We start from the raw sequence: 24834 nt of genomic DNA on the forward strand, positions 1-24834 counted from the left end.
CAGGAACTTCTCTCAATGATGAGGTCACACACACACACTGCACACACACACACACACACACACACACACTGCACACACAGCACACACACACACACACACACACACACACACACACACACACACACACACACACACACACACACACACACACACACACACACTGCACACACACACACACACACACACACACACACACACACACACACACACACACACACACACACACACACACACACACACACACACACACACACACACACACACACACACACACACACACACACACACACACACACACACACACACACACACACACACACACACACACACACACACACACACACACACACACACACACACACACACACACACACACACACACACACTGTACACTCACTATTGTACTCCCCTTCTTCTAAATGTGTCATAGGTTAATTTTCATTTTATTTTCTGCCTAAAAAACATCTCATCTGAGTTGCTGTGTTTATGAAATTATGTTTATGCCAAAAGTTTAAAGCAGACACTCTTGTGTACGCACTGGCTTCTCTCTGCATGTGGCTAATGAGTTTGACGCAGACAGGTTGTTGAATTAGCGTACAAGAAATATAATTGTTTTTTTCTCATACAAAACTTTTGCCATAAAGCAGTAAAACAGATGAGATTGCAAGGTTTCTGTCAAACTGACACACAGTGGTTGGACCATTTGCACGGCATAATGTATATAAGATTCACAAATGCATGAAAAATTCAATCCTTTCTTTTTTCTGAGTAGCAAATATGTTTCTCACAGAGAAAATCACCAAAAATATGAATCCTGCAATCAAATTTCTTCAGATTTTGTCAGCTGCACACTGAAATTTCTGTTTCACTGTATCTTTAAAGTGTGCTGTGATTGAAGCTTAACAAAGTGTTAATGACACCAGTTTGAGATGACTTTTGCTTTGTTGAATGGTGCTTTATTCTCCTGGAAGTCACATTGCAAGTTGGTAAACTGACGCACATCATCAGGAAAATTACTCAGACAGGATGTGGCAATAGAACCTTTACTGCTTTGTTATCGAGGTACTTAAACAGTGACCACAGAAGACTCCTACCATGACAACACGAGCAGCAGAAGCCTGGTGGCTTCAAAGTGTGAGTTTGTTGTAGCCAGTGATTACAAAACAAGTAAAAGGGCATTCACACAGGAAGTGACTCACATTGTGCATCACTTTGCTGCTAACATTCAGCCGCTAGTGGAAATTACAGCTTCTGGTTGCCTAATCTATACCGCCCTGTCATAGGTTAATCATCAATATTTTCATTTCTACTCTCCGTGGTAATTGCTTGTCATGAGAAGTTTGACTCACGACCCACTCATTTTGCATCACCAGGAGGTATTTTGCTTGAAGTTACTGAATGTTACTGACTTTCTTTAGACACTAGTTGCCGCCTTGCTTCCTGTGTGAATGCAAATCAAGGTGCTCAAAGCTTTTTTTTCCTTAAAAATGAAACCTCTACTATCATATCTACTGTTGCAAAAATAATTGATTTTAACCTTAAAGAAGATATTTTGCTTTCTTCACTAAATAGATGCAAACTTTGGTTTACTGCTGCTGTGTGAATTGCTCAGTGAATCTCACTGTCTGAGGCTCAGTTATCAAGAATTGCCAAAGCTACAGGTGAACAAGAAAAACTCACTACATCAGGCACATTAAAAGGTACAAAGGTAAACACTGACTTTAAAAAAATAGCCAACATCTTTTAAACTGATAATGAGCAAAATCCTTCAAATATACCAATAGGTTAAGTGTGTGTATAGCTTTGTCTGACCAGAGGGGTACACTATGAACACAGACAGGCCTTCTTTGAATTAGCTGGCTCGATGAAAACTAAAACCTCAGTTGGAGATAACAGGTATCACATTATCAACTTCCTCTGTTAAGCCAAGCTTTCGGCTTCAGACTTTGTGTGCACTGACATAAAAATAAGCCTTTTATGTGTCATATGACATGATCTGAATGCATGTCTGAAAACGGGCTATTTTGAGTGCGTGAGACTGCAGTAGGTTTGGTCTTGGTCACTGCTGGCAAGATCGAGGCTCTGGTAGATTGAATCTTCACATCTGGAGACTGGACAAAAATTTTCATAGAGGGCAATCTGGGGAAGAAAGAAAGCAAAATAAATTATTTAAAGAATATTCAAATAGAAAAACAAAGAAAAGAAAAATGAAAAATAACACGGGTGGCTGTAGTTCAGGAGACAGAGCAGGTCTACTAACTGGAAGGTTGGTGGTTCAATCCCTGGCTGCTCCAGTCTGCATGGCAAATATCCCTTGCCAAAGCTGATGGTTTGAGTGCTCCGGTAGAGTATTAAAGCACTAAAAAGCAGTCCATTTACATTTGAAATGCAATGAAAGAAGTGACAGGTTGTAGCAGAAGCCATAATATGCAGTAAAGTTTGAGAAGTGGCAGAAGCACAGACATTAAACCAAACAGGACAAAATTATAAGAGCTGTAGGACCCTTTTAAGAGATACAAAAGAATCGTGTGTATCGTGGTTACACAAAAAAGATTAACGTTAATGGGAAAATGCTACCACCTACTGTCTCAAATGTCACCCTGAATTGACTAAGAATGGCAAAGGACTGTGGGTAATCTTCAGAGTAACAGGGGATTCACGCAGAGGTATGTGCTTGTGTGTCATTGACATAAATATGAATGCAATTAGAAGTTCATCTGGCTGTGTTAAATAATAGCTTTTGTGGATTTTTAATGATTTTGTTCATTCCAATCTCTCCACCACCACAGGCAAGACCAAAGAGCTGTCAAAGGGTGTCAGAAATAACCCTGTAGATCTGAACACAGCTGGAATGGCTACAAGACCATCAGCAAGAAGCTTGGTGAGAAGGTCACCACTGTTGGTGCAACTGGTGCACTGTTGGAAATGGAAGCAATATAAAATGACCATTAATCGTTCTCAGTCTGGAGCTCCATGCAAGATCTCGCCTCATGGGGTAAGGATAATAACTAAAAAGATAGAGTATCAGCCCAAAATATCACAGGAGTTTGTTAATAAACTGAAGGCAACTGGGATCAACTGGGAGTGGGGCAAAATTCATCCTGATAAGCGTTTATAATTTATGTGATTTTATGTAATTTGTAGGGTTTTTTCTAGATTTTTGGTTGATTATTTCTCTTCAATAAACTGAAACTACCATAAAATCACTTTAGAGAACTGTTCATTTGTTTGGAAGTGAACAAACTTACAAATTTAACAGGGGATCAAATAATTTGCACTGTAGCTAGATAATTCTGATGTGATGCCATCTTTTCCCACAGAGATCACTCTATGTGTTTAGAGAGATAACCATTCTTGACATACTGTAATTACAGAGGATTGTGAGTAATCCTCAGAGTAATGGAGGATTCATGTAGGGAGCTCATCGTCTGTCCTCAAGAGATAAAATTCTATTTTGTTATCCTTTGTCATAAATGTAGATGCTGTTCCTCCAAACTTGACCTGCCTCTTATCATTCATTCATATGCCTGTGAGGGATTGTTAATGTTCAAACTACACAAAGACATCTGATACAGTCTTGGTATAAATCACGAATTAGGAAAGTGAATTTGAATGTTAATTGTGGAAAACCATTTGTTCCATTAGGTGAGAGAACGTCTGTATTTACTAAATAAAAAGCAAAAGCCTGGCTTTTTCTGAACTACAAATTCAAAGTGTAATAGTAAAGCAAATACAGACGAGTCACCTCAGTCTGGTTGTGGTCTGAGTTTCTCCTTCTGTCCAAATCTAGAAAAAAGACAAAAATTGATATTTTACACCATTAGATTAAACTAAGTGTGAGTAAAGTCGGTGTCTATCCTGTTGGATAAAAGGTCTGAAGATAAATAATTTGAATAACCGTTAAAGGTACAGATAGTGGTAGAAGTGTACTCACCAACGGAGCTCTCGGTCCTCCTTTTGTAGATCAACATCAGAACAGAAAGCAGCATCAGTACTACCATGACCACAATTACAACAACCAAAAGCAGGGAGAAATCTGGGTGAGAGCCTGGATGAGAGAGAGGAAAAAAAATGAAATAATCAAAACTGTAAACTAGTCTGTGTTTATATGACATGCATAATCAATAATTTTCAACATGCTGTGTCATAATAGCATAAATACTTTAAATATGAAATGTCTTCTTCCCAATGAACAATTACATACATTTCAGTAGTCATGGTACAAACTATTACTCACATCCATAAATTGCCAACCGCCAAATCCACGGAGCGACGGCTAAGTCAATCCCCAGCTACATATTCAGGCCTGCATCTTTTATCTTCTGTTATATTGGTTTGCCGGCTTATAATAAGATAGTTATTGGTAACTGATAAGAATGCATTGAAATTTCAGTTGAGCAACAAAAAAGGACTTTAATTTGGTATATTTCTTATTTTCATTGTAATATCAGGAAACCGACCCTCTTAAGTTTAAATACTTGGTGTGTATTTATAGTAAACACTATTTGCGTATTGCTATAAGGTGTTAGTAGTTTATGCATAGGTCCTGTTAGCAGTATTTTCAATTTGGATTGATTTTCTGGGTGTAATTTAAGTTGCATAGTCTTGATTTTTCAATACATACTGTATTAAGAGAAAAGAAACTAAGGTCCCATCTACATCAGTATGAATACTTGATCAATAGGCTACACCCATAACAGGCAGGGCTCCAACGATTCGTTGACATAATCAATGACGTTGACTATAAAAATTCGTCGACGTTAAATTTTATTGTTGATGCGTCATATTTTAAAACCACCTCAATGTGTTTTTGTAACTGTAATACACTACAGGAAGCTACGGGGCAGTATCACCTCTCTCATCTGCCAAGACTGTACTCAGTACTAATGAAGAAGAACGTAGCACGACCAGGAGGACAGAAGAAATTGGAAAAAGACATTTTTAAAAAATGTAAAAGTGTTTCGTAGAAAACAAAGTTAAATGCAGACTGTACAAAGTGGAGCTTTCCTCCCACGGCGGCACTACTGCAGTGCACGGCGGCGGCACTACTGCAGTGCACGGCAGCACCCTGGAGCTGTGACATCAACTCTGAATAGATCAGTTTTAGGAAGTGTGTTGCATTGATACCTTGTTTATGCTAATGTTTGTACAGTAATGGTTATCTTAATGTGTCTACAGTAAATTGTATGTTAATATTTGTACAGTAATGTTTATGTTAATGTTTCTACAGTAATGTTTATCTTAGCTTACCTGTCGGAAACATCTAATAGATGATGCTTGCTGAGCAAACACAATTTCAGTTTTGTTAGCTAATGAGAGAAACGTGATAGTAAACCATTAAACAGGAGTAGCCACACTAGCAGTCAACAGTTTGGACACACCTTCTTATTTAGTGTTTTTTCTTTATTTCCGTAACCATTTACATTGTAGATTCTCACTGAAAGCATTGAAACTATGAATGAACACATAGGGAATTATGTAGTAAACAAAAAGGTGTCAAATAACTCAAGACGTGTTTTATATTTTAGATTCTTCAAAATAGCCACCCTGTGCGTTGATTACTGCTTTGCACACTTTTGACATTCTCTCCACGAGCTTCATTGAGTCTTGAAGGGGTTCCCAGAGATGCTGAGCACTTGTTGGTCCTTTTGCCTTCACTTTGTGGTCCATCTCATCCCAAACCACCTTGATTGGGTTTAGGTCAGGTGACTGTGGAGGCCAGGCCATCTGGCGCAGCACTCCATCACTCTCCTTCTGTAAATAGCCTTTACATAGCCTGGAGGTGTGTTTGGGGTCATTGTCCTGCTGGAACTCTGTGTGGCATTTATCTGGGCTCTAATCTGAGGTGCTGTTAACTTGTGATTTCTGAGGCTGGTGACTCAGATAACTCTTGACTCTTTGTCATCCTTTCCTGAGGCGGTCCTCACATGAGTCAGTTTTGTCGTAGTGCTTGATGGTTTTTGAGACTGCACTTGTGGACACATTTAACTTGACTTCTGCACAACACAACTGATGGGCCTAAACACATTCAGAAGGCAAGAAATTCCACAAAAAACCCTGACAAGGAACACCTGTGAAGTGAAACCCATTTCAGGTGACTACATCATGAAGCTCATTGAGAGAAGACCAAGGGAGAAACTATAATATACAACCAAATTTGTGATTAGTAATGGTCTTTTTCAAATTCTGTTTTGTTCCATCTTACTAATATTAAGTAAGTGCATATAAATGAATTTGTCCTGAAAAGAGGCTCATGCACCTCTCAGACGGCTGAAGTCATTATAGAGAGCATCTTTAGAGTGATTATTAGCAGCTGGGGACGTCATCTCAAAAGAGTCCAGAGAGTGTCCACTATTGTCGACTCGTCATATTCTAAAAGTACATAAATGTGTTTTTGTAACTGCAATACACTACAGGAAGATACAGGGCAGTATCGCCTCTGTCGTCTGCAAAGACTGCACTCAATACTAACAAAGAAGAACGTAGCACGACCAGGAGGACGGAAGAAAATGGAAAAAGAGATTTTAAAAAATGTGAAAGCATTTCACAGAAAACAAAGCTGAATCCAACCACTGCAATCATGAATTCATGAACTGAATCATCTGTAAACTTTGGAAACTTGTTATTTTGGACTGGAAAATAAAATCTTGATTTAATTTGAAGCTTTATTTGAACTTACAAGAAATCTTTAGTTTCCTATTCGCACAATATTTTTGTTTAAATACTAATAGCACTAATTTGTTTAACTTAATACATTTTTCATGTATTTCATTTTTATCCTATTGAGCAATGTTAAAAACACATTTAATTATTTTCAAATTCATATGTTTCTGGAGCCATTATTTTAATTGTGCTGTGGGACAAGACAACAGGGTGATATTCACAGGTGGGCAGACATTAGGAGGTGAGGTACTGGAGTTGAACTTGAACAGGAGGTTTCCCCACAGGAAGCGGAGATAAGAGTTATTGAAATGATTGTTGATTAATTGACTAAATAAAGAAAAATTAGGTTTGACACTGTCAGGCTTTGGGCACTAAAAATATAGAATTTATCTCTAATAATTCATGATGAAAAAGAAAAAATATTATTATGTTAAAATCAAGTGGTTATAATACTGTAAGATAATACTGTAAAAATCAAAAATATAATATTTCTGTAATTGTTAGTGATTGAAAACCTCTCGACTAAACATACCATAATAGACAGACGGTAAAACACAGACCTCCAGCTGCACAAATTTACCTTCACAGATGACACCAGCATCCTCATGGTGGCTGCAGTTGTGGGATCCAAACACTGAGTGATGGCACTCAGAGAGCTGTGATTCGCTGCCTGAGCATGTGACATTATCCAACCAGATGTGTCCTGTGCCCTGTTCAAATTGTTCATTTGTTGGTATGGAGATGAGCCTGCCACAGCCCAATTGTCTACACACCACCTGCGCTTCTCCCAGGCTCCAGGCATCATCACACACCGCCCCCCACTGTCCACCATGGAAGATCTCCACCCTGCCAGAGCAGGAGTCATTACCTCTATTAACCAGGCGGACCTCCCCCTCAACTGCTGTGCTGTTATCCACTGCTGTTGTAACGGTGATATGGACCTGAGTGGGTGACGAGGTCTGTGGTGTTGAAGCAGGTGTGGTAACAGGAACTCTAGGATCTGTTATGTTCATCTCTGTTTACAAGAAATAAAAAGATAGTACTGGGTTGGTGTTGTTATAAACAGTAGAATTTAAGAACAAGGTAAAAAAAAAAATGCAATCTTATTTAAAGCAGAGCAATACCTGCACAGTATGCAAGATGGCATTCAGCTGGCTTCACGAGTTTGTAAACATAGTAGTTTCCATAGCAGCGTTTGACATGGATGGTGTGTGACTCAAATTTGCAGCAGTTGCCTTCCCAAGAACTGCACACGGTGCGAGTTACAATTTCACCCGACTGTGTGGGATGAGGCTGTGTTATCCACAATGGAGCATGAGTTCCACACCTGTTGGGGTCTAGACACCTCTCTGGAATATGAGCACTGGATTCCCCTAGAAACAGGCGATACCAGCCTTCCCAATCAATGTTTTTATCACAGTGTACGACCTGAATATCTGTGTTATTTGTTGAACGCCAGTCATCATTCAGTACGGTGTAGCTATGACAGGGGTCAACACACTGGGCATTACTGCAGTCCATCCCTGAAAGACAAAAAAGACAAAGGCTTTTTACTAAAAGCCAAATTCACCCATATTCATACAGCACTTTATTCTGTGCTTCAAGCACTTTTCTAACATACACACTGGGGGCTGCACGGCGTGAACGTGTTAACGAGCTAATCGTGCCAACGCGTTGACGCTGTGCAGCCCTCTCACAGGGCGATTCCCGTTAACTCGCTAACGAAGATTTGCTGCGTTGATGTGGTTATGGCGTTAATGTCATTTTAACGAGATTAACGCTGACATCACTAGTTTATATTAAATATCCTCCTATGCCTCTTAGTTTGTTTGTTTTTTTCATTTGTTATCTCAGAGCTTTAGATGTAATCCCTTTCAAGTTTTATGGACACTATGCACCTCATGCTGAGGTGCATAGTGTCCAGAGGTTGCCAACTTTCTGTTTAGTCATTGGCTACAGACCGCCAAACTTCATGTGGACTTCAGAATAGCTCAAGAACAGCGTGGGTTTTCCATGATCACCAAGCACAATGCACAGAGTCAGAGGACTCTAGAGCATTAACGTGATCTCTGGAGTGACAAATCACACTTCATCATCTGGCAATCCAATGAGTCTTAAGATACACACACGAGCATTCTCCTTCAAGGGATTATAAGACTGCTATATGTGCAATTCTTTCTCTGACAAAGTTGTACTTTTGTATTTTCTTACTCAGTTGTATATAGTATTTGTATTCTATTTTATTTTATTGGATTCCAGTGTTTTCTAATTTCTGCTACATAACTTTGCACTTTTGCTGTAACAAAACAAATTTCCCACCTGTGGGACTAATAAAGGTCATCTTTATCTTTATAAATCTGCATTTTCTTGTGATGTTTTCACTTACCTGTATGGACGGAACCTTCTGCATTAGCGAGACCAATGGTTCCATGCAGGCCTGTGAAAATGATAAATAATATAGACTCACTATATTCTTGTAATATACAGCAATATGTTTTGTGTTAGTTAAATTCAAAAGAGACAAACTTCCTGATTCTTCCTGACATGTACACAAACCATCTGCTGAGGAAGATTTAGTTAAGATCCGGCAAGAGAGAAAATGGATTTATTTATCGGTCTGGGATGACGTCTTAATTTGCTTTTTGTATGTTTCTTTGTCAAATGACATTTTTTAAACTGTTGTTTAGCACTTCAAGTTCTAAGTTTAACACTTGAGCGATGTTATTCCCCTTGATATTAATAAATATGTATGCAAAAAAAGATTGTTGCTTTGTAAACATTTTCTAAACGGAAGAAAAAGAAGAAGGAACCAACTTTCTGGGTAGTTTTGAAAATTATGGTATCATTTAACTGCTTATAAATATCTTAGCCTCGATCTCTTCTAAGACTATTTTTTTCTGTTTTGCTATGAAGAAACGGTGCAGTTTAACTGGTTGTACAAGTTAAATTGCACTTTTTTAAATAGTATGGAAGAAAAACATCTTCATGGATTATAAAGATCATTTCTAGGGAGCAAAGTGAAAGGAAACTAACAAAAATTAGCTGCAAACCGCAGTTGTGCTAAAAGATGCTTGTGTAAATTCCACACAGGTTTATATTAAGGAGTTAATGTGTTTTCAGTAAACTGCAGTGTAAGGGTATTTTTGAATCTGAACAACATTGTTAAGCACAGGAGATAAATGGAAACTGTTCAACAATGAGCAAAATTTACCAATGAATTCCTAATAAAAAAGAAAACAACACTGAGAAAATCAGAGAAATAGGAAAATTTACTCACTGAGGAAGATGAAGCAGCTCAAAGTGTGACCGACTTTCATATTTAATGCTGCCTCTTTTCCGTCTTCACTTGCAAACCAGAAACTTCTATCTTCTCTCAGCAGTGTAGTTCCGCCTTCAAATGCATCACACTCTCGGTTCTACACCCCACCCAATGCAAGAGCTGACCACAGGCTTGGAGGTCCTAGTAGTCAGGGACAGTTTGGGGTTTAGAACAGATTTTGTGTAATTATAACAATATGCAATTTATGACCTGGTTACATTCACCTTTCAAGAATTGCACAAAATCCCAGTCTCATTACATACTCTGATGCAGGAGACAGAACCAACAGTATGGGTCCATTTTCAGAAGTGTCAAGGAGTTAAATTCCATAAAGAAATACACATGAAACTGTCAGAAACTTTTTTTAAGTCACAAATAGATGAAAAGTCAATCATCATTTCTTTTTCTTTAGCATCAAACAGGGTACAGTCTGTGAGAGGAAATCACCAATACAGTGAATTGCTCTAGTACACACTGTAATCTGGTACACACATAGAAAAAGTGAAGCCTCAATAGACACAAACAAGAGACAGAATAAAATATAATGAAGTGAGAGAAAAATCTGCAACAGATATTCAGTAATGATGGGATTTCAGCAGCCAAACCCAACTTGCATAAAATGATTCATTTGTAGGAAATAGACCGCTGGCCGTAACAAGAATTTCCATCTAAAATCTTTCTACAAACTTCTTGGTGACAGTATGTTTAATGTCATTTTTAATGCATTTTTTTGCATCCATGTTTAAATTGTTAAAGTTTACAATGACCTATGTATTACAAGTTACTGCAGTTCCAGTTTCATCACATCTTAAAGGTGTTCTATGAGATGTTTACGGCACCAACCTGAGGCAGCTTTTGCTTTGTGACACGGTGCATTGCTTTCCTGAAAGTCATGTTAGAAGATGTTAAATCAAAGCCACAAAGAAATACATGTGGTAGGAAACCACCACGGTCATGGCATCGCACATATTTGTTTAGACCAAAGAAAAACACTTCTACTAACAGCAGGCACAAACAACTCACTAGTAGTACCCACCTGCGATCAAAGCACAAATCAAAGCACACTACTGAAGCTCACCACACTACTAAAGCTGGCCCACAAATGGTCACCTCTTAACCCCTCACCTCTTGTGGATTGGTGAATGCAGCCAGCTGTGCAAAGCAAAAGAAAATGTATTGGCTTTGCAAAAAATTAATAGCATGCCTAAAAGAAAAAAGCAGAAGCTTTAACATGTATTTAGGGTATGATGACATACAGTACATACACCCAGTAACAGTATGTGAGCCTGGGCGGAAACAGAAGTTGTGTGTTTAAAGTGTTTAAGATGTGCTAATTATGTATGCATAAAAAAAGAAGTGAACCATGCACTTGTGGTGTGAGAAGTTTCGAGAGACATCTTGTTTCCCTTTTCTGTGACAAAATAAGTTATAGAAACACTGGGAAATGTCTTTTACCCAGTTTGATGGTGTTTAAACAGCTATTCATTTTCTTTGTATTGCACAATGTTTAGTTTTTACTCTACTAAATTAATGTTTCTGTTGTGTGTACTGTTCAGTTTTTATTCAGATTGTGTTGCGTTGACAAATGCACAATACTGAACTTAAACAGTAACAATAAAGAGATAAAAAACACACTAAATGCTCTATCATCAGTTGTACAGAGGAACCAAAAATGAAGATAACTGAAAACTGCCTTTATTTGAGGTATGCCAGATTATACCAGAACTGGACTGAAAATAAGCAGTAACAGGTCTTACGGAGTATTGAATCCAAATTTGAAAGTTTTGATTCTCAATATGTAAGGAGGAGGTACAGCCATCCAAATACAGTGGAGGCTCTGTAATAGTTTGGGGGCTGATTTCACCCAGTGGTGTTGGGAATCTTGTCACAGTTGATGGAATTATGAACACAGAAACATATTGTCAGTTTTTGATGCAACATGCAATACTATCTGTGTCTGACTGACAACAACAGCCAAACATTGTCACGCTGGTGGCAGCAGAGAGTAGATAAAAATCAATTTTATGAACCCCATCTGTCACGGCACTGGGTCTCCGATCCAGTAGCTGTTTTTTGGTTTCTAGTTTAATATTCTTTGATGAATATTTGGTGTCTAGGGCTGGGCGCTCAGGTATCTACTGGCACACTCCCGGTGGCTGCTTGGCGGGGCCTGGCGCCCGTGGCTCGGTCAGGCCCCTTCCGGGAGGTGGGGGGCCCTCAGGCCTCTGGCCTCTTGGCCTGGGGTTCAGTCCACTCTGGTGCAGCTGGCTGCCGGCAGAGCCCGTGGGCACGTCACAGCAGCCCCCTCTGGCTGGGTGACCCCTCATCTGGTGCTCTCCTCAGCTCTTTCCAGGAGGGTGGCACGGTTGCCCCTCCGATGTTCCTCCTTGGGCTCTCACTCTGGGGCCTCTGGATGTCTAGGTCCTGGATCACCTCCATGCCTGCTTCATGCCCTGGGGGGCGGGGCTATTGCTCCCCACACCCTCTAGCAGATTGTTACATGGAGAAACCTTTTGAATACAAACGCGCTCATCCACACAGGTGTGCACACAGGTGTACACACGGGTGTTCAGAGACACAAACTACACCTTTCTTGGCTGCTACCTCAAAGCACATTGTGTGCTGTCGGTCCTGGGTGCTGCACAATAACATTCAATAAATCGTATTTACTGTTATTTACACTTAGCTAGATTATTGCGATGGTATTGTGTTTATTATGTTGCTCTCTTTTTTTGCTTGTTTTCTCTTTGTTTTTTTCTTTTTTCTTCTCTCAACAGGTGATCCAGGTGATTTTTTTAAATGCCCTTTCTCATTGTCCCTCTTCCCCTCTGTTTTTCTTTCCCTCCCTCTCTTTCGTTCTTTCTCCCTTTCCTATCCCCCAGTCATGTCTGTCTGTAACAACTGAAAATAAAAAAATAAAATAAAATAAATAAATAATAAAAACAAAGGTCAATCAAATGGACCAATATGGCAAGGCCGTGATGATCCACTTGGTAAAGTAAATCCGTTGGGCATATTTCTTGGGCTTCAGACAATAATTCTGATGGCTAAAGAATCAAACAGGACAGGCAAAAAAAAGAAAAGAAATTCTTTGATGATTGTTATTCCTGGGTTTGTTTATCTTGTCCTTAGCTTGTCCCGATCCCACGTCTCATATCTAGTCACCCTTGTCTCTGTGTTCCCTCTGTTACCGAGTCTGTTATGTTGTTGTGTGAAGCTCGTGTCTCTGAGTGTCTGTGCGTATGTGTCGTATTTCCTGTTTTACTTTGACAGTCTCGTGTGCGATGTCAGTGTGTTTTGCTTCCCGCTGTCTCGTCATGCCTAATTAATCCCAGCAGTGTTTCCCTCCTGTCTCCCATTCCCTGATTACTCCGGTGGAAAACACAGGTAAGCCCTGTGTTTTCCTTGCTCTGTGTCATGTTGTACCCTCTCTGGACTATGTTTTCTCCCTTTGTGTTTCTGGCAAACTTCTAGTCCATGCTTCTTAGTTTTTAATTTCTTGAGTCCAGTTTAGTTTTCTAGTTTCAATGTTCGAGGTTTTGGTTTGTTTTTGTGAAGTTTATTTCTGATGAGAAGGTTTTCCAGCAATAAAACTGCCGTTTTAAGTTCATCCCTCTGTGTCCTGCGAGTCCTGCATTTGGGTCCAATCTCCTGCCACTCAGCACACCATGACACCATCACTGACATGCAGCCTACCACACTTCCTTTGGTTTACTCACAGTAGAGCTAATATATCTTTTTAAAATCCTGCACTGTATCTTATGTCTGACAGTAAACAGAACAGGCAAACAGCTTATAACTATATGTCATGTGGCACCCATTTTGCTCACTACTTTATGACTTTCCCTCCAAGAACAGCCTACCTGGACGCTAGCCCTGTATATTTAACTCCCATACCTGTTTACAGATCAGCTTTCTGGAAACGTAACACCTAAACAAAATAATGGGCAAGTATGGAACACTGCAAGTTCTTTCAATATGCACGGCACGCACAGGATTCATTCAATCTATTCTATAAAATCACTATAGTAATATTAACAGAAAATATCCCAGTATTAGTTATTGTTTTAAATAAGTTAAACTGTTATTAGCAGTAATAAAAAAAATAGCCTTAAACTGAAGCTAAATGTTTAACTGCATGGTAAAATTTCAAATATAGGAAGTAAAATTAAGATAGAAATAAGGAGAGTGTGTACATCACAGCATTAGTACTGATGTTTTTCACAAGTCAAGTACAGAAAAGGCGATGCATCTATGGTGTGATAGAAAATGTTGGCATGTATCTGTGGCATGGAGCAGACATCATCAACTGACTTTGAAGTAATTTGAGCCTGGAAGAAAAAGATGAGGTCAAACATTCTCTTAAAAATACTGTCTTTCATCTCTCAAAATACAGTTTTAACAATATATTTATATATTTTATATGTATTTATATATTTAACATTATAAACTTCAAAGGATTCATCATTGGACTTTCTTTAATTAGCTGTACCTAAGTGAACTGCATTACTAAACTGAAAGAGTTTGCTCAGGAGGTCCTGTAACCACACAAGTCATTCCAGCCATTTCAGGTTAGAAAATAAATATGTAGCTTTACAACATGTTCTCTAAATAGAACCTAAGGAAGTAAACTCAGGAAGGCTTCAATAAATACATTTTATAGAAATGTTGAACAGGAAGTTCATTACAATTAGTCAAAAAGTGAATGGATAGCATTAAAGTAATTACTGCGTGATGGAGAGATAGTTGGCAATGCTATGTGTGGAAGAAAAACAAAAGATACAACAAAAATGAGAAAGATCATTTTTGACAAGGAAATTTGGATGAAACTAAGAGAAAATTACTATAAAAGTGCAATTTACAGAAACATTTATGTAGATGGGTGTTGGACAGCTTTATATGCTGAGGCGCTAACGTGTAAGTTCAATGAGCTGCATGATCGAGTGACCTATTTCCAACTCTGAACATCATGTATGTCATAACCACAGAAAAAAATTCATGGTAGGTGAAAATAAAGAAACACTGAAATAGTTCAACAATCAACGTTCAACAAACAATGATAAGAAACAAAGAGAACACCAAATTCGAGAAATTAAAAAACAAAACTAATTGAGGAAGATGAAACAGATCAAAGTGTGACAGACTTTCATGTTGAGACTCTGATGAGTTAATGCTGCTTCTCTTCCTTCTTCACTTGCAAACTTCTCACTTCATGTAATGATGAGACCACTTCTTCAAATGCATCACATACTCGGCTCAATCCTCCTCCACTCTGCCTTTTGGTTTCTAGCCAGTGATTAAGAATTTTTATTTAGGCCTTTTTGCTATCTGGGACTGATTGTAACCCAGCTAGTAATTGCAGGAACCAGCTGGCTTCCCAGGGGTTGAGCATGCAGCGTACTCAACCTCTGGGTGACCACTATGGTAGCAAGGCAATTCCACAAGTCACCTGGCATGAGGCAACTGATCCTGGTGGTGAAGGTTTGCAGTTAATTAATCACCATCTAATTTATAAACACAGACAGAGTGCCAACATATCGTAATCACCTGGGATCAGTTTGCATGAAGAGCACAGCACTATTGCTGCATCAAATAGTGACACAAAACTGTGAGTTACCGTGAGGTTTGTGGCAGGTAGTTTACTAAAAATATGTAGTTGATATATAGTTACAATGACCATATCTCCGCTGTAGACTGCCCCAATAACTTAACACAAAGTATAAGACGAATAATGCCATAATTGTAACTGTAATGTAATGACTGAATTTGGTTGGTAACATGTTTCATTACTGCATTACTGAAAATTTTATTACAAAGTGTTACAAAGTAGTGAGTTACACCCAAAACTGGTGTTACGTATTAGATCATGTTTAGACTAATATGATGAGGAGCATATGAAAAATAGGAAGAAAGTTTAAACAAAAACAGAGCTCTTACAGTTCTTTGTCTCAAAGGTCAAAGTCAAATAAAATATGCACACAATTTAAACTGAGGCATAAAAATTTCCCTTTACTCTGTCTTCTTGGATGGCTTTCTGATGTTAACAGGAGGCAGGTTTTTGTGCTGCTGAAAACAGGTGTTATGATGGTGTAGACATTAATTACTATTAATAATAATAATTCAGTGTCCAACCTGTATGGCTAATGGGACTATGTACATTGATTTTGGCTTTTGAAAAAAGCTTGTATTTTTATATTTTCAAATATTAATGCAATTTAATTAATACAGTATTTCATATTCTTTCAGTTTTAATCTTCTCAGCTTACATTTAAAACAGCTGTGCAGATGTGAAACTGGTGATGGTTTGCTCGGGACGTGTCTCCGAGCGGCCTGAAGCTGGAGAGTCTTCTATGAGTGGAGAGTCTCTCACTCATAGAAGAACCAAGGTTACAAAGTAATCATACATTCTCTATCATATTGAGACTATCTCTCCACTCTGTAACTCTTTAAGACACCCCACGAAGAGACGGTGCAGGGAGGGGAACCCCCGAAGAGACATATGCCTGCCAAGTAGCCTCCACAACCCAGCGGGACATCTGGAACTTAGACAGAGGTCTGCCCGGGATCCTAAAGTGGGAGCTCACAAAGAGCTGGTCTTTCCTCCTAGTTGGCCAGGTATGCCTGACATACACCTCCAAAACACGAACAGGGCACAGGGCAGCCTGGCGCTGAGCCCTGCTCCAAGCCCTCAGTGGGAGTTATTTGTAGCCTTCGGCAGGAATGCATGGTTGGGCTGGAGGATCACCTCTTTCCTGTCCGGCAACCACCTGCAGCAATGCCTGTGGACCTACAGAGCATGGAGTTCACTAATCTTTTTGGTAGATAATATAGCCAGCAAGAAGGCAATTTCGGGGACAGACATTTCAGGTCAGTGTCCTCAAGCTGTTTGAAAGATGGCACTGAAAGGTGCTGAGGACCAGGTCCAGGTACCAAGTGGTAGCCAGGACCCAAGTATGTGAATTGTAAGTTGCTGGGTGCCCCTCAGGAACCAGGACATTAAAGAGGAGATGCCAAAATACAATATACATCTTTCATGCCCGTCTCCTAGAGGCATAGAGATGCATGCATCACTCAGGCTGCCATACTTGCACGGTGCAAAGACAGCCACAACACGGAAACCAGAAGACAACACACAAAAATACACACTGTTTTTCCCATGTCTCAACGGGTAAGACACGAAGCATCCCCACACCACTGCTCTTATTGTTTACCTTATGGTGTGAATGAGATGCTTGATGTTACATGTTATGAAATTGGAACCCCGAGAGTGAAACTTGCAATGCGAGAACAAGCTAGGTTCCTCTAGCAGGCCAGAGAAGCTTTTGCTTGCTGAGCTAACGCGTTAGCCACAGCCAGGTCCCACTGGCTGCGTAAATCCACAAAACCGTGGGCAATACGCCAGGGGATGTGACCGGCTGTAGGACCCTAGGCGAACGCCAAGTGTGCGAACCTCAAGACCGTGAGACAGGGCGCCAGCAACTAGCCTCACTGTAGCTTCTAAGTTTTTAATAATCTAATAATTTTTTTATAACAGAAATCCTGGGAGGTTGTCGAGACAGGCTCCCAACCACGAAGGTAAACAGACACACCCTGCCACCAAAACCACAAAGTGTACCACACAGAGTACACGCATGCAACCATGTGGAGATCAAACAATCACCAGTTTGATCTCTGCTCACCTGTATTATGCTGCGGGCTGACCCCCTGAAAACCCCTTCTTGACCAAGGAGGGGGGAGCAATCCCCGTATATATGAAATACGTAACAGAGTAGAGAGCTAGTCTCGATATGATAGCGAACACGTTTTCTTTCACTCTACCTGAGCTCACCATCTTGGTAACAGCTCAGCCTCTTTGCTCTTCCCAGTGTGTAAACAGAATCCGGCTCCACAATAAAATGTGCCAGCGTCATCATTACTGCTGCCAACAGTGTTATCAGTTTTTATGTTTAAAACTGAGGCTGTGTGTGCTTAATGTTGTCAGACTGTTTATTCACACGCTGCTCCTAAATACATTTGTATTGCAGGTCTATTTTTTGTAGCAAATGTGGGTGAAACACTTGAGTTTACATCATTTAAAACATCGGTGCACCACAGAGCTGCACATTAAACAAAGCAGTGAAGAAAAGAAATTTTGTCAAGAATTTTTAAAAATTAAAATATGCAAATTGATGAGTTGTTGCAGCCGTAGTTTAAAGTTATGTCCAGTTTCTTTGGTGGTCTTTGGCATTTTTCAGTACATTCTGTGCAGTTTACCCAGAGCAAATCATATAAGATACATATTAGAGAATGTAACACCACAAATGTGTGAAGAAAGAGTCAAAGATTACAAGAGTCACAGAGTCAAATATTAAGTATCAATTTATTTCTAATGTTTTGTTTTCAGCACTGCATTCAGCATCTGCTGAAACTGTCACTAGAGAACAACTAATCCCGCCTATTATTTATTTATTGCCTGTAAGGACTGCAGTTCCATCATAAACAAAAAACTTAAATTGTGCCTTAATCTGCATATTTACATTTTGCAAACTGAAATCGGCTGTTTTGCTTTGCAATAACAGCTTACATACGATGTGCAGGAGATGACATTAAGATGAATTGAACTGAATTTGTATACAAGTAGCAATTTCAAGTAATAGCCCAAGAAAAAAAATGTCGAACAAAAAAATTCTCAAAGATTATGTAGAAAACAGGCTTTAATATAAACTTCACTGGAAATGTTATTTATAATTTTACTGTTTTTCTTGTTATTTGATAATCATTATTTGATAATTGTGAGCACTATTAAGCACAGAACTTGAGTCAATCATCATTGTGTGAACTACTAAGTAGTTATCGATATGATCAAGGATACTTGACAGCTGTCCGAGTCACCCTACATATTCATCTGTGAACACAGGGGCTAGTTTAGAGGCTAACTTTCTCTAAACTCCTAGCTAAATACATTGGTGGACTATTCAATGGACTATGATCAGGTTGCTACAAATCAGTTATGCCCGTTGATCCACCATAAAATGCATTATTTCAGCAGTTGCTTGTTTCCCTGACTCATAAAAATCACAATGGTATGATTAATGGAAGAAAGTTTGTATTACCAGTTGGTCTGAACAAACTACAACTATCATAGCAATAAGCCTTTAATAACATTACTACTGATGGTTTCCAACAGTAGAATACAGAGGAGGTGAGGCATCTTTGGTGTGGTTGGCTGTGCTGAAATGTACACAAGACGCAGAGTACAAAACATGTGCATGACCACAGGGGGCGCCGTTGGTGGCAGCAATCTTACTCAAGTTCTCTTCACTCTGTAAGATAAAAATCAGCTTTTAGAAACTATTTTCTAAATAAATGAAATTATAAAGATACAAAGATTCAAATTTATATAGCACAAATTCACATTTCTTTTTTCACAGATTACATCATTTAAAAAAGGGGGGTTACACCCAGCCTTCTCTTGTTTATAAAAAATAGTTAAAAAAAGAAAAGAAAAAAAGAAAATAGGTAGAAATAATAGAAATGGATACTATAATGATGCAAAAACAAATTGCAGCAACACAAAGTGCTTCTTATGAAATCATCCTGAATCCCTGACTGTCAGAGGTGCATTGAAAAAAAAAAAATGCAACCATGATCTTTATATTTATGGATGATTTCACAGTTCCCACTACCTGATAAAGTCTAAAAATACTCTGGCATGAAAGCTGAAAAATCAAGTACTTACTTTGTTCTGAGGACAGGTGACAAGGCTGTAGTCATCTGTGCTTTCAACTCTGTTTCCTTGGGGGCATTTGGCAGTGGTGTAAATTGAAAATACTCCCTCAGGAGGTAAATTGCTCAATCTGTCCCCCTCTCTGATCTCTTCATACAGCTGACTGGCCTGGAGGACAAAAAAAAGTTAATTGAAATCAAATGAAACTAAAATCAAGATCAGGTGTCTCGTAATTCCTAAAACTCACTGTTGTAATGTCAGGAGGGTCTGTTTCCACAGGAGGCCCTGAAAAACATGCAGAAAATAAACATCTGTCTTTTATATGCTGCTCAAACGCTGTTTAAAAAAACCTAAGGGAACACTTTAAAAACACATCAGATGTCAATTAATCTCATTTATTAATCTCTGGTTCTCTTTCATAGTGTGTCTTTTGTTGCATCTTCCTTCCCTCACCCTCAACTAAATGTAGCAGATAGCTCCCCCTCCCTGAGCCTGGTTCTGCTTCTTTAGACCCTCCTATATCTGTCACATATGCTCAGGGTGAACCTGCTCTTCTCTGAGAAAAGCACAGGGTGGTGGTGGTCATTGTTGTCATTGTCCAGTCCACCTGTTGCTAATTCATTAACACCAAAGGAGCTGAAAGATTATTATCCTGATTACATTTTTTTCACTCATTATTCTAATAAGAAACTGCAAAGATTACTGACTTCACAACCGTCAGGAGCTCAATAACTTGCTGTAACTAGTCACTGTTCTGAATCCTAAATGAACATCTGGTCGTGTGGTTAGAAATAGAGAGGTATAGACGGATGTTAGAGTTGCATTCACTGCCACTGCAAAGTCACAAGGCATGAAGCTGCCACATCTGGCTGCACATCAGATGTTGTGTTTATGACTTTAACTTTAAACACTCACCAAAAATTAATTTTTTATCACCTTTTTCTGTAATCATGAAGCGATGATAAAACTTTGTGGTTTTTTTCGCAATTCAAAACTATATATATATATTTTTACTTTGACTCAGTCTTAGATCTCTAAATGTTTGTTAAACAACATAGTGTATAACAGTCTCATCAGTAGGAGTCAAAGAATATAAGCTGTTAAACAGAAACTTTATGGTAAATGTTGTGGCAGAGCAATGATACTGTTGTTTTTTAAAGTGAGGAAGTTGCCATAAGTCGCCCTCATAAGCCTCAAGCTTTGATTGGGGAGCTGGGGGAGGAATCAGGGTTCGTGATGCAATCAGAAGCACTTTTAAGAAGTACCAGCTGCATATATTACTACATTTTTGCAAGACAGCTTGTTTAAGGTTGGCGATAGACGTCAATACCCTGTTTTCTGAAGGGATGAAGACACTGTCTTATGTGCATGTTTACTTTAGGCTCACCTTTAGCTTTACTGGCCCTCCTCTTCTTGCAGAAAATCAGCAAAGCCACTGATAAGACAGTGATCAGAATCAGAGCCACCACAGGCAGAGTACCTACAGTAACTTACCACAAGATATTTGTTTTAGTCAAACAGTGTAAATATATGGCCTAAAGGCTTTACTCACTTTTCAGAAAGACTGCATACACCCAGTGTCATGTGCACTGGCATACTTACCACAAATATTGAAACATTCACCAGACAAACTGCTTATCAAGCATGACTGAAACTTCTACAGCTGCTCAGTGCAGTTTAGTTTAATACTTATGTATTTTTACCTGTTTTATTTATACTTATTGAACATTTTACTTAAAAGAACAGATATGTGTATACTATTCCAACCATTTACTCGTTTAAAGGACGTGCGTGTGGCTCAGTTATAAACACACTTGAAATTTAACAGGCCCCTATGACATCCTACTCTACGCACATGCATATATATAATGTACCTAAATTTGGAAGAGGTGTCTGAGTCTGTTTGGAGGTTGAAGAGGAGGCTGGTGAAGGTGTGGTGCTTCCTGAAATGGAATTTAAACTCTGTGATGTTGGGGTCTTTGCTGATGTTGTCACTGTTGCTGTTGTCATGGAGGCTGACGAGAAAAATGTTGAAACTGACGAAGGTTGCACAGTAGACTTTGGTTTTGAGGTCACTGAAGCTGTGAAAATGAAACATCCACAATCACAACAATACTACTCAAAGACGTTTGTATGTGTTTATGTGAGAAACAGTTTGGGGTTATTCTGTGATTTACAGAAGAATTTATAAAACCAATTTTGTGTAAATATTATGAGTCACTTGAAAGAAAAAAACTCTTCATGTCTTCACAAACATGAAATTTGGTCAACTCACCGTCTGTGACAACAATCTCAAATTCTTTGTTTGAATCCACTCCCAAAATTCTGTCCAAAGAGCATCTGTACATTCCAGAGTCAGATCTTCTCAGCTGTGTGATGCTCACATTCAGAACTGTCTTTTGTACTGGATAAAATCCTGCTTTATATTTAATTCTGTATCTGCCATTCTGCGCTGTGTCATCAGTTGTTTCAATGAGAATGTTTCCTTCTTCACATTTTCCCGTACAGAAGAGTCTCCTTCTTCCAGTTAAAGAAAATGTGCATTCAGCTGTGATGCTTTTGCCCTCCATTTCTGTATAGATGGGAGTTTCTGCACTGACAAAACCAGAGTATCCTGCATCCTGCAGTGCTGCTGAAAATATAATCAATCACTAGTTACTTTCTTCTCGTAAAATTTTGTAGCCTAATAAGATCTATTAAAATGAAAAAAGGAGAAATCTTTCCTTTAACACAACTTTTCAAATTAAGTCAGCATGTTCGGTATGTTTTACTCAGTTATTTGAATTTGCAAAACATGGACTTCCTGGTTTTTGTTGGCATCTACACAAACCTTTTGCTGAGGAAGACTCAGAGTTAAAAACTTGCAACAAATATAGACAAATGACTTTGAGTTACATTTATTTATGACGACATCTTAATCTGCTTTTTGGATGTTTACAGGTTAAAATAGTCTTTTTTGTTGCTTAACATCCAAAGCTTTCAGGTTGTCAACACTTGTTCTGTAATGTTTCGCTTCACAAAAGATGAGAATGGTACAGCAAATAAGGAACCAACTCTGAGTACCTTTCGAAAATGATGGTAACATTTAACTGCTTTACCTATCATTTCAAGGGTTTCCTGTCTTTGCTAAAGCAGTTTTTAGTTTTTCACAGGTTTACATGTTGAGCTGAACTTTCAGTGAACTGCATGTTTGACTGACTCTGTCCAACTCTGCGTTTAACCACAGAAACCAATAACATGTAAGAGGCAGATGAAAATGAAAAAATGCTGAGACAGTTTATCGCTACAACTGCTCAAAAAGAAGCTCAAACTTTCTGATCAACTAGAAATAAAAAGGAAACAAAGACAAATAATACTGACAACAACAAAATTAAAGAAATATTAATAAATTGACCCACCAAGAAAGATGAAACAGACCAAAGGACGGAAGACTTTCATACTGAAGTTCTGACACATACTGATATTCAGATGGCTTCTCTTCTGTTTTCACTTTCAAATGAGGAAGTTTTCACTTCTCTTTTATGATGTGGTCCCTTCTTTAAACAAATCTCACACACACATGCACACACACATACACTTTTGGTAAAGTTGTTAGTGAACAGCTGCTTATTTACATTGTAAATAAGTATCTTTTTTTTTACATTGTATTTCCATTGAGTCATAGACCCAATGGAAATACAACTGTGTCAACTCCAAGTAACTGGCTCTAGTAGGTTGTGTTGATGTTTAAAGAACAATTCATATGACAGTAGACTTCAAACCAAGTAGTTCTATGTGCATTGTTATTTGCCTTTCCTATTTGAAAATTGTCAGTTAAACTCTCGACATCACAAAAGTACCAGCTAAATAATGAAGGCATTATGACCTTGAACACAGTTTAAGGTACAACTACATAACAATAAGACACAGAGGTCAGGAGAGTTGAAACAGAAATTTTCCATCGCTGTATATTTATTTTAAACCATTACACCATTACATCAAGACCCTGCAATAACACAGAGAAAACCCCAACAATCAGACGACGCACCCATGAGCAACCACTTGGCGACAGCGGGAAGGGAAAATTTCCATTTTAACAGGTAGAAACCTCCACAAACAGAACCAGGCTCAAGCAGGGGCAGCCACGGCCCATTGGGAGTGAGGGGAGGAAGACAGGACAAGAGACACAATGTGGAAGAAAGCCAGAAATTAATAATAACAAATGAATAAATACAGAGTGGTGGATAAAAACAAAGAGTGAAAAAAGGTCTATGAAGAAGAAGAAAGATGCAGTTGTCATAGTTTAAAATGGAGCTGGTTTCTGTCTACACATACATGACGAGGAGCAAAGAGGAGAGAAAAGCCATTACTGAAGAAGTGAGGTCAGGTGTGTGTGCGTGTGCATGTGTGTGTGTACACAAGGTATCCCAGGAGATAGAGCTCCAGTCTCGAATCTGCATGCCCAAGTATCCTCGAGCAACACACTTAACCCCAAGGTGCATTCATTAGAGTGTGCAAATTTTAGATAGAAAGCATTTAACTGTAGAAAAAAGAGCTTGTATGAATGGGTGAATGAGGCTTCTTACACAGAGCACTTGAATGCTCAAGTAAAGAACGAAAGCACAATATAAAAACCAGTTCATCCACATACATATACATAGACAGTCAAATCTAAACATGAATATGAAAAATGCATGCTGCTCTGTGGAAGCAGCCATGTTCAAACCTGTAGAAAAGAAGAAAGTTGACAAATGTTTGTACACCACTATTTTTACTTAGTAATTCTGAAAACGTCACACTAACAAACATGGCTTACAAAGAAAATTTTCAATACCCGAATAGAATACAGATTACTATCTAAGACCAGATAGAGCTAAACAAAGAAGTGAGGCATGCTCAGAACAGTACTGTATCCCAGATGTGTTCAGAGCAATTATGCTTTGGTTTCAGCCCATTGCTGTTTATCATTAGGGTGGCTCAGCTAAGTTTTACATGGATCGAAGCTACAGTTTATATTTTGTGTCGTGCTAACACCCTTGTTGTGCTTACCTAACATTTACACAACATGATAATGATTTTTTCTTTTGCACATAGGACAAGATTGTTTCCTAGACAATCTTTGTCATTCAGTGTACAAGGAATTAATTTTTGTTGCAGTAATTTTTCT

The 24834-nt window shown here is 38.7% G+C and overlaps 2 protein-coding genes across 4 annotated transcripts; both read right to left on the reverse strand.

The window, feature by feature from the left end:
• Positions 1–704: 704 nt before the first annotated feature.
• LOC116320817 (pancreatic secretory granule membrane major glycoprotein GP2-like) lies at positions 705–10101 on the reverse strand. The gene is made up of 7 exons (XM_039604294.1): positions 9941–10101; positions 9050–9100; positions 7788–8186; positions 7244–7678; positions 3935–4048; positions 3746–3786; positions 705–2139 (listed from the first exon to the last, which is right to left on the reverse strand). The coding sequence occupies exons 1-7, from the start codon at positions 9978–9980 to the stop codon at positions 2020–2022; spliced, it is 1200 nt and encodes a 399-aa protein (XP_039460228.1). The 5' UTR covers positions 9981–10101; the 3' UTR covers positions 705–2019.
• Positions 10102–18397: 8296 nt separating this feature from the next.
• On the reverse strand, positions 18398–23160 carry LOC120435202. 3 transcript variants are annotated; one of them, XM_039604296.1, is made up of 7 exons: positions 23087–23160; positions 21964–22317; positions 21563–21769; positions 21076–21177; positions 19936–19973; positions 19701–19856; positions 18398–19284 (listed from the first exon to the last, which is right to left on the reverse strand). In XM_039604296.1, the coding sequence occupies exons 1-7, from the start codon at positions 23142–23144 to the stop codon at positions 19129–19131; spliced, it is 1071 nt and encodes a 356-aa protein (XP_039460230.1). In that variant the 5' UTR covers positions 23145–23160; the 3' UTR covers positions 18398–19128. The 3 variants fall into 3 exon arrangements, with proteins under 3 accessions (XP_039460230.1, XP_039460231.1, XP_039460229.1); XM_039604297.1 differs by having other exon boundaries at positions 21076–21123; positions 21964–22320; positions 23087–23159; XM_039604295.1 differs by having other exon boundaries at positions 21964–22320; positions 23087–23159.
• Between the last annotated feature and the right edge of the window lie 1674 nt (positions 23161–24834).

The sequence above is a fragment of the Oreochromis aureus genome, linkage group 20 (assembly GCF_013358895.1).
Source record: "Oreochromis aureus strain Israel breed Guangdong linkage group 20, ZZ_aureus, whole genome shotgun sequence".
Taxonomy (NCBI): Eukaryota; Metazoa; Chordata; class Actinopteri; order Cichliformes; family Cichlidae; genus Oreochromis; species Oreochromis aureus.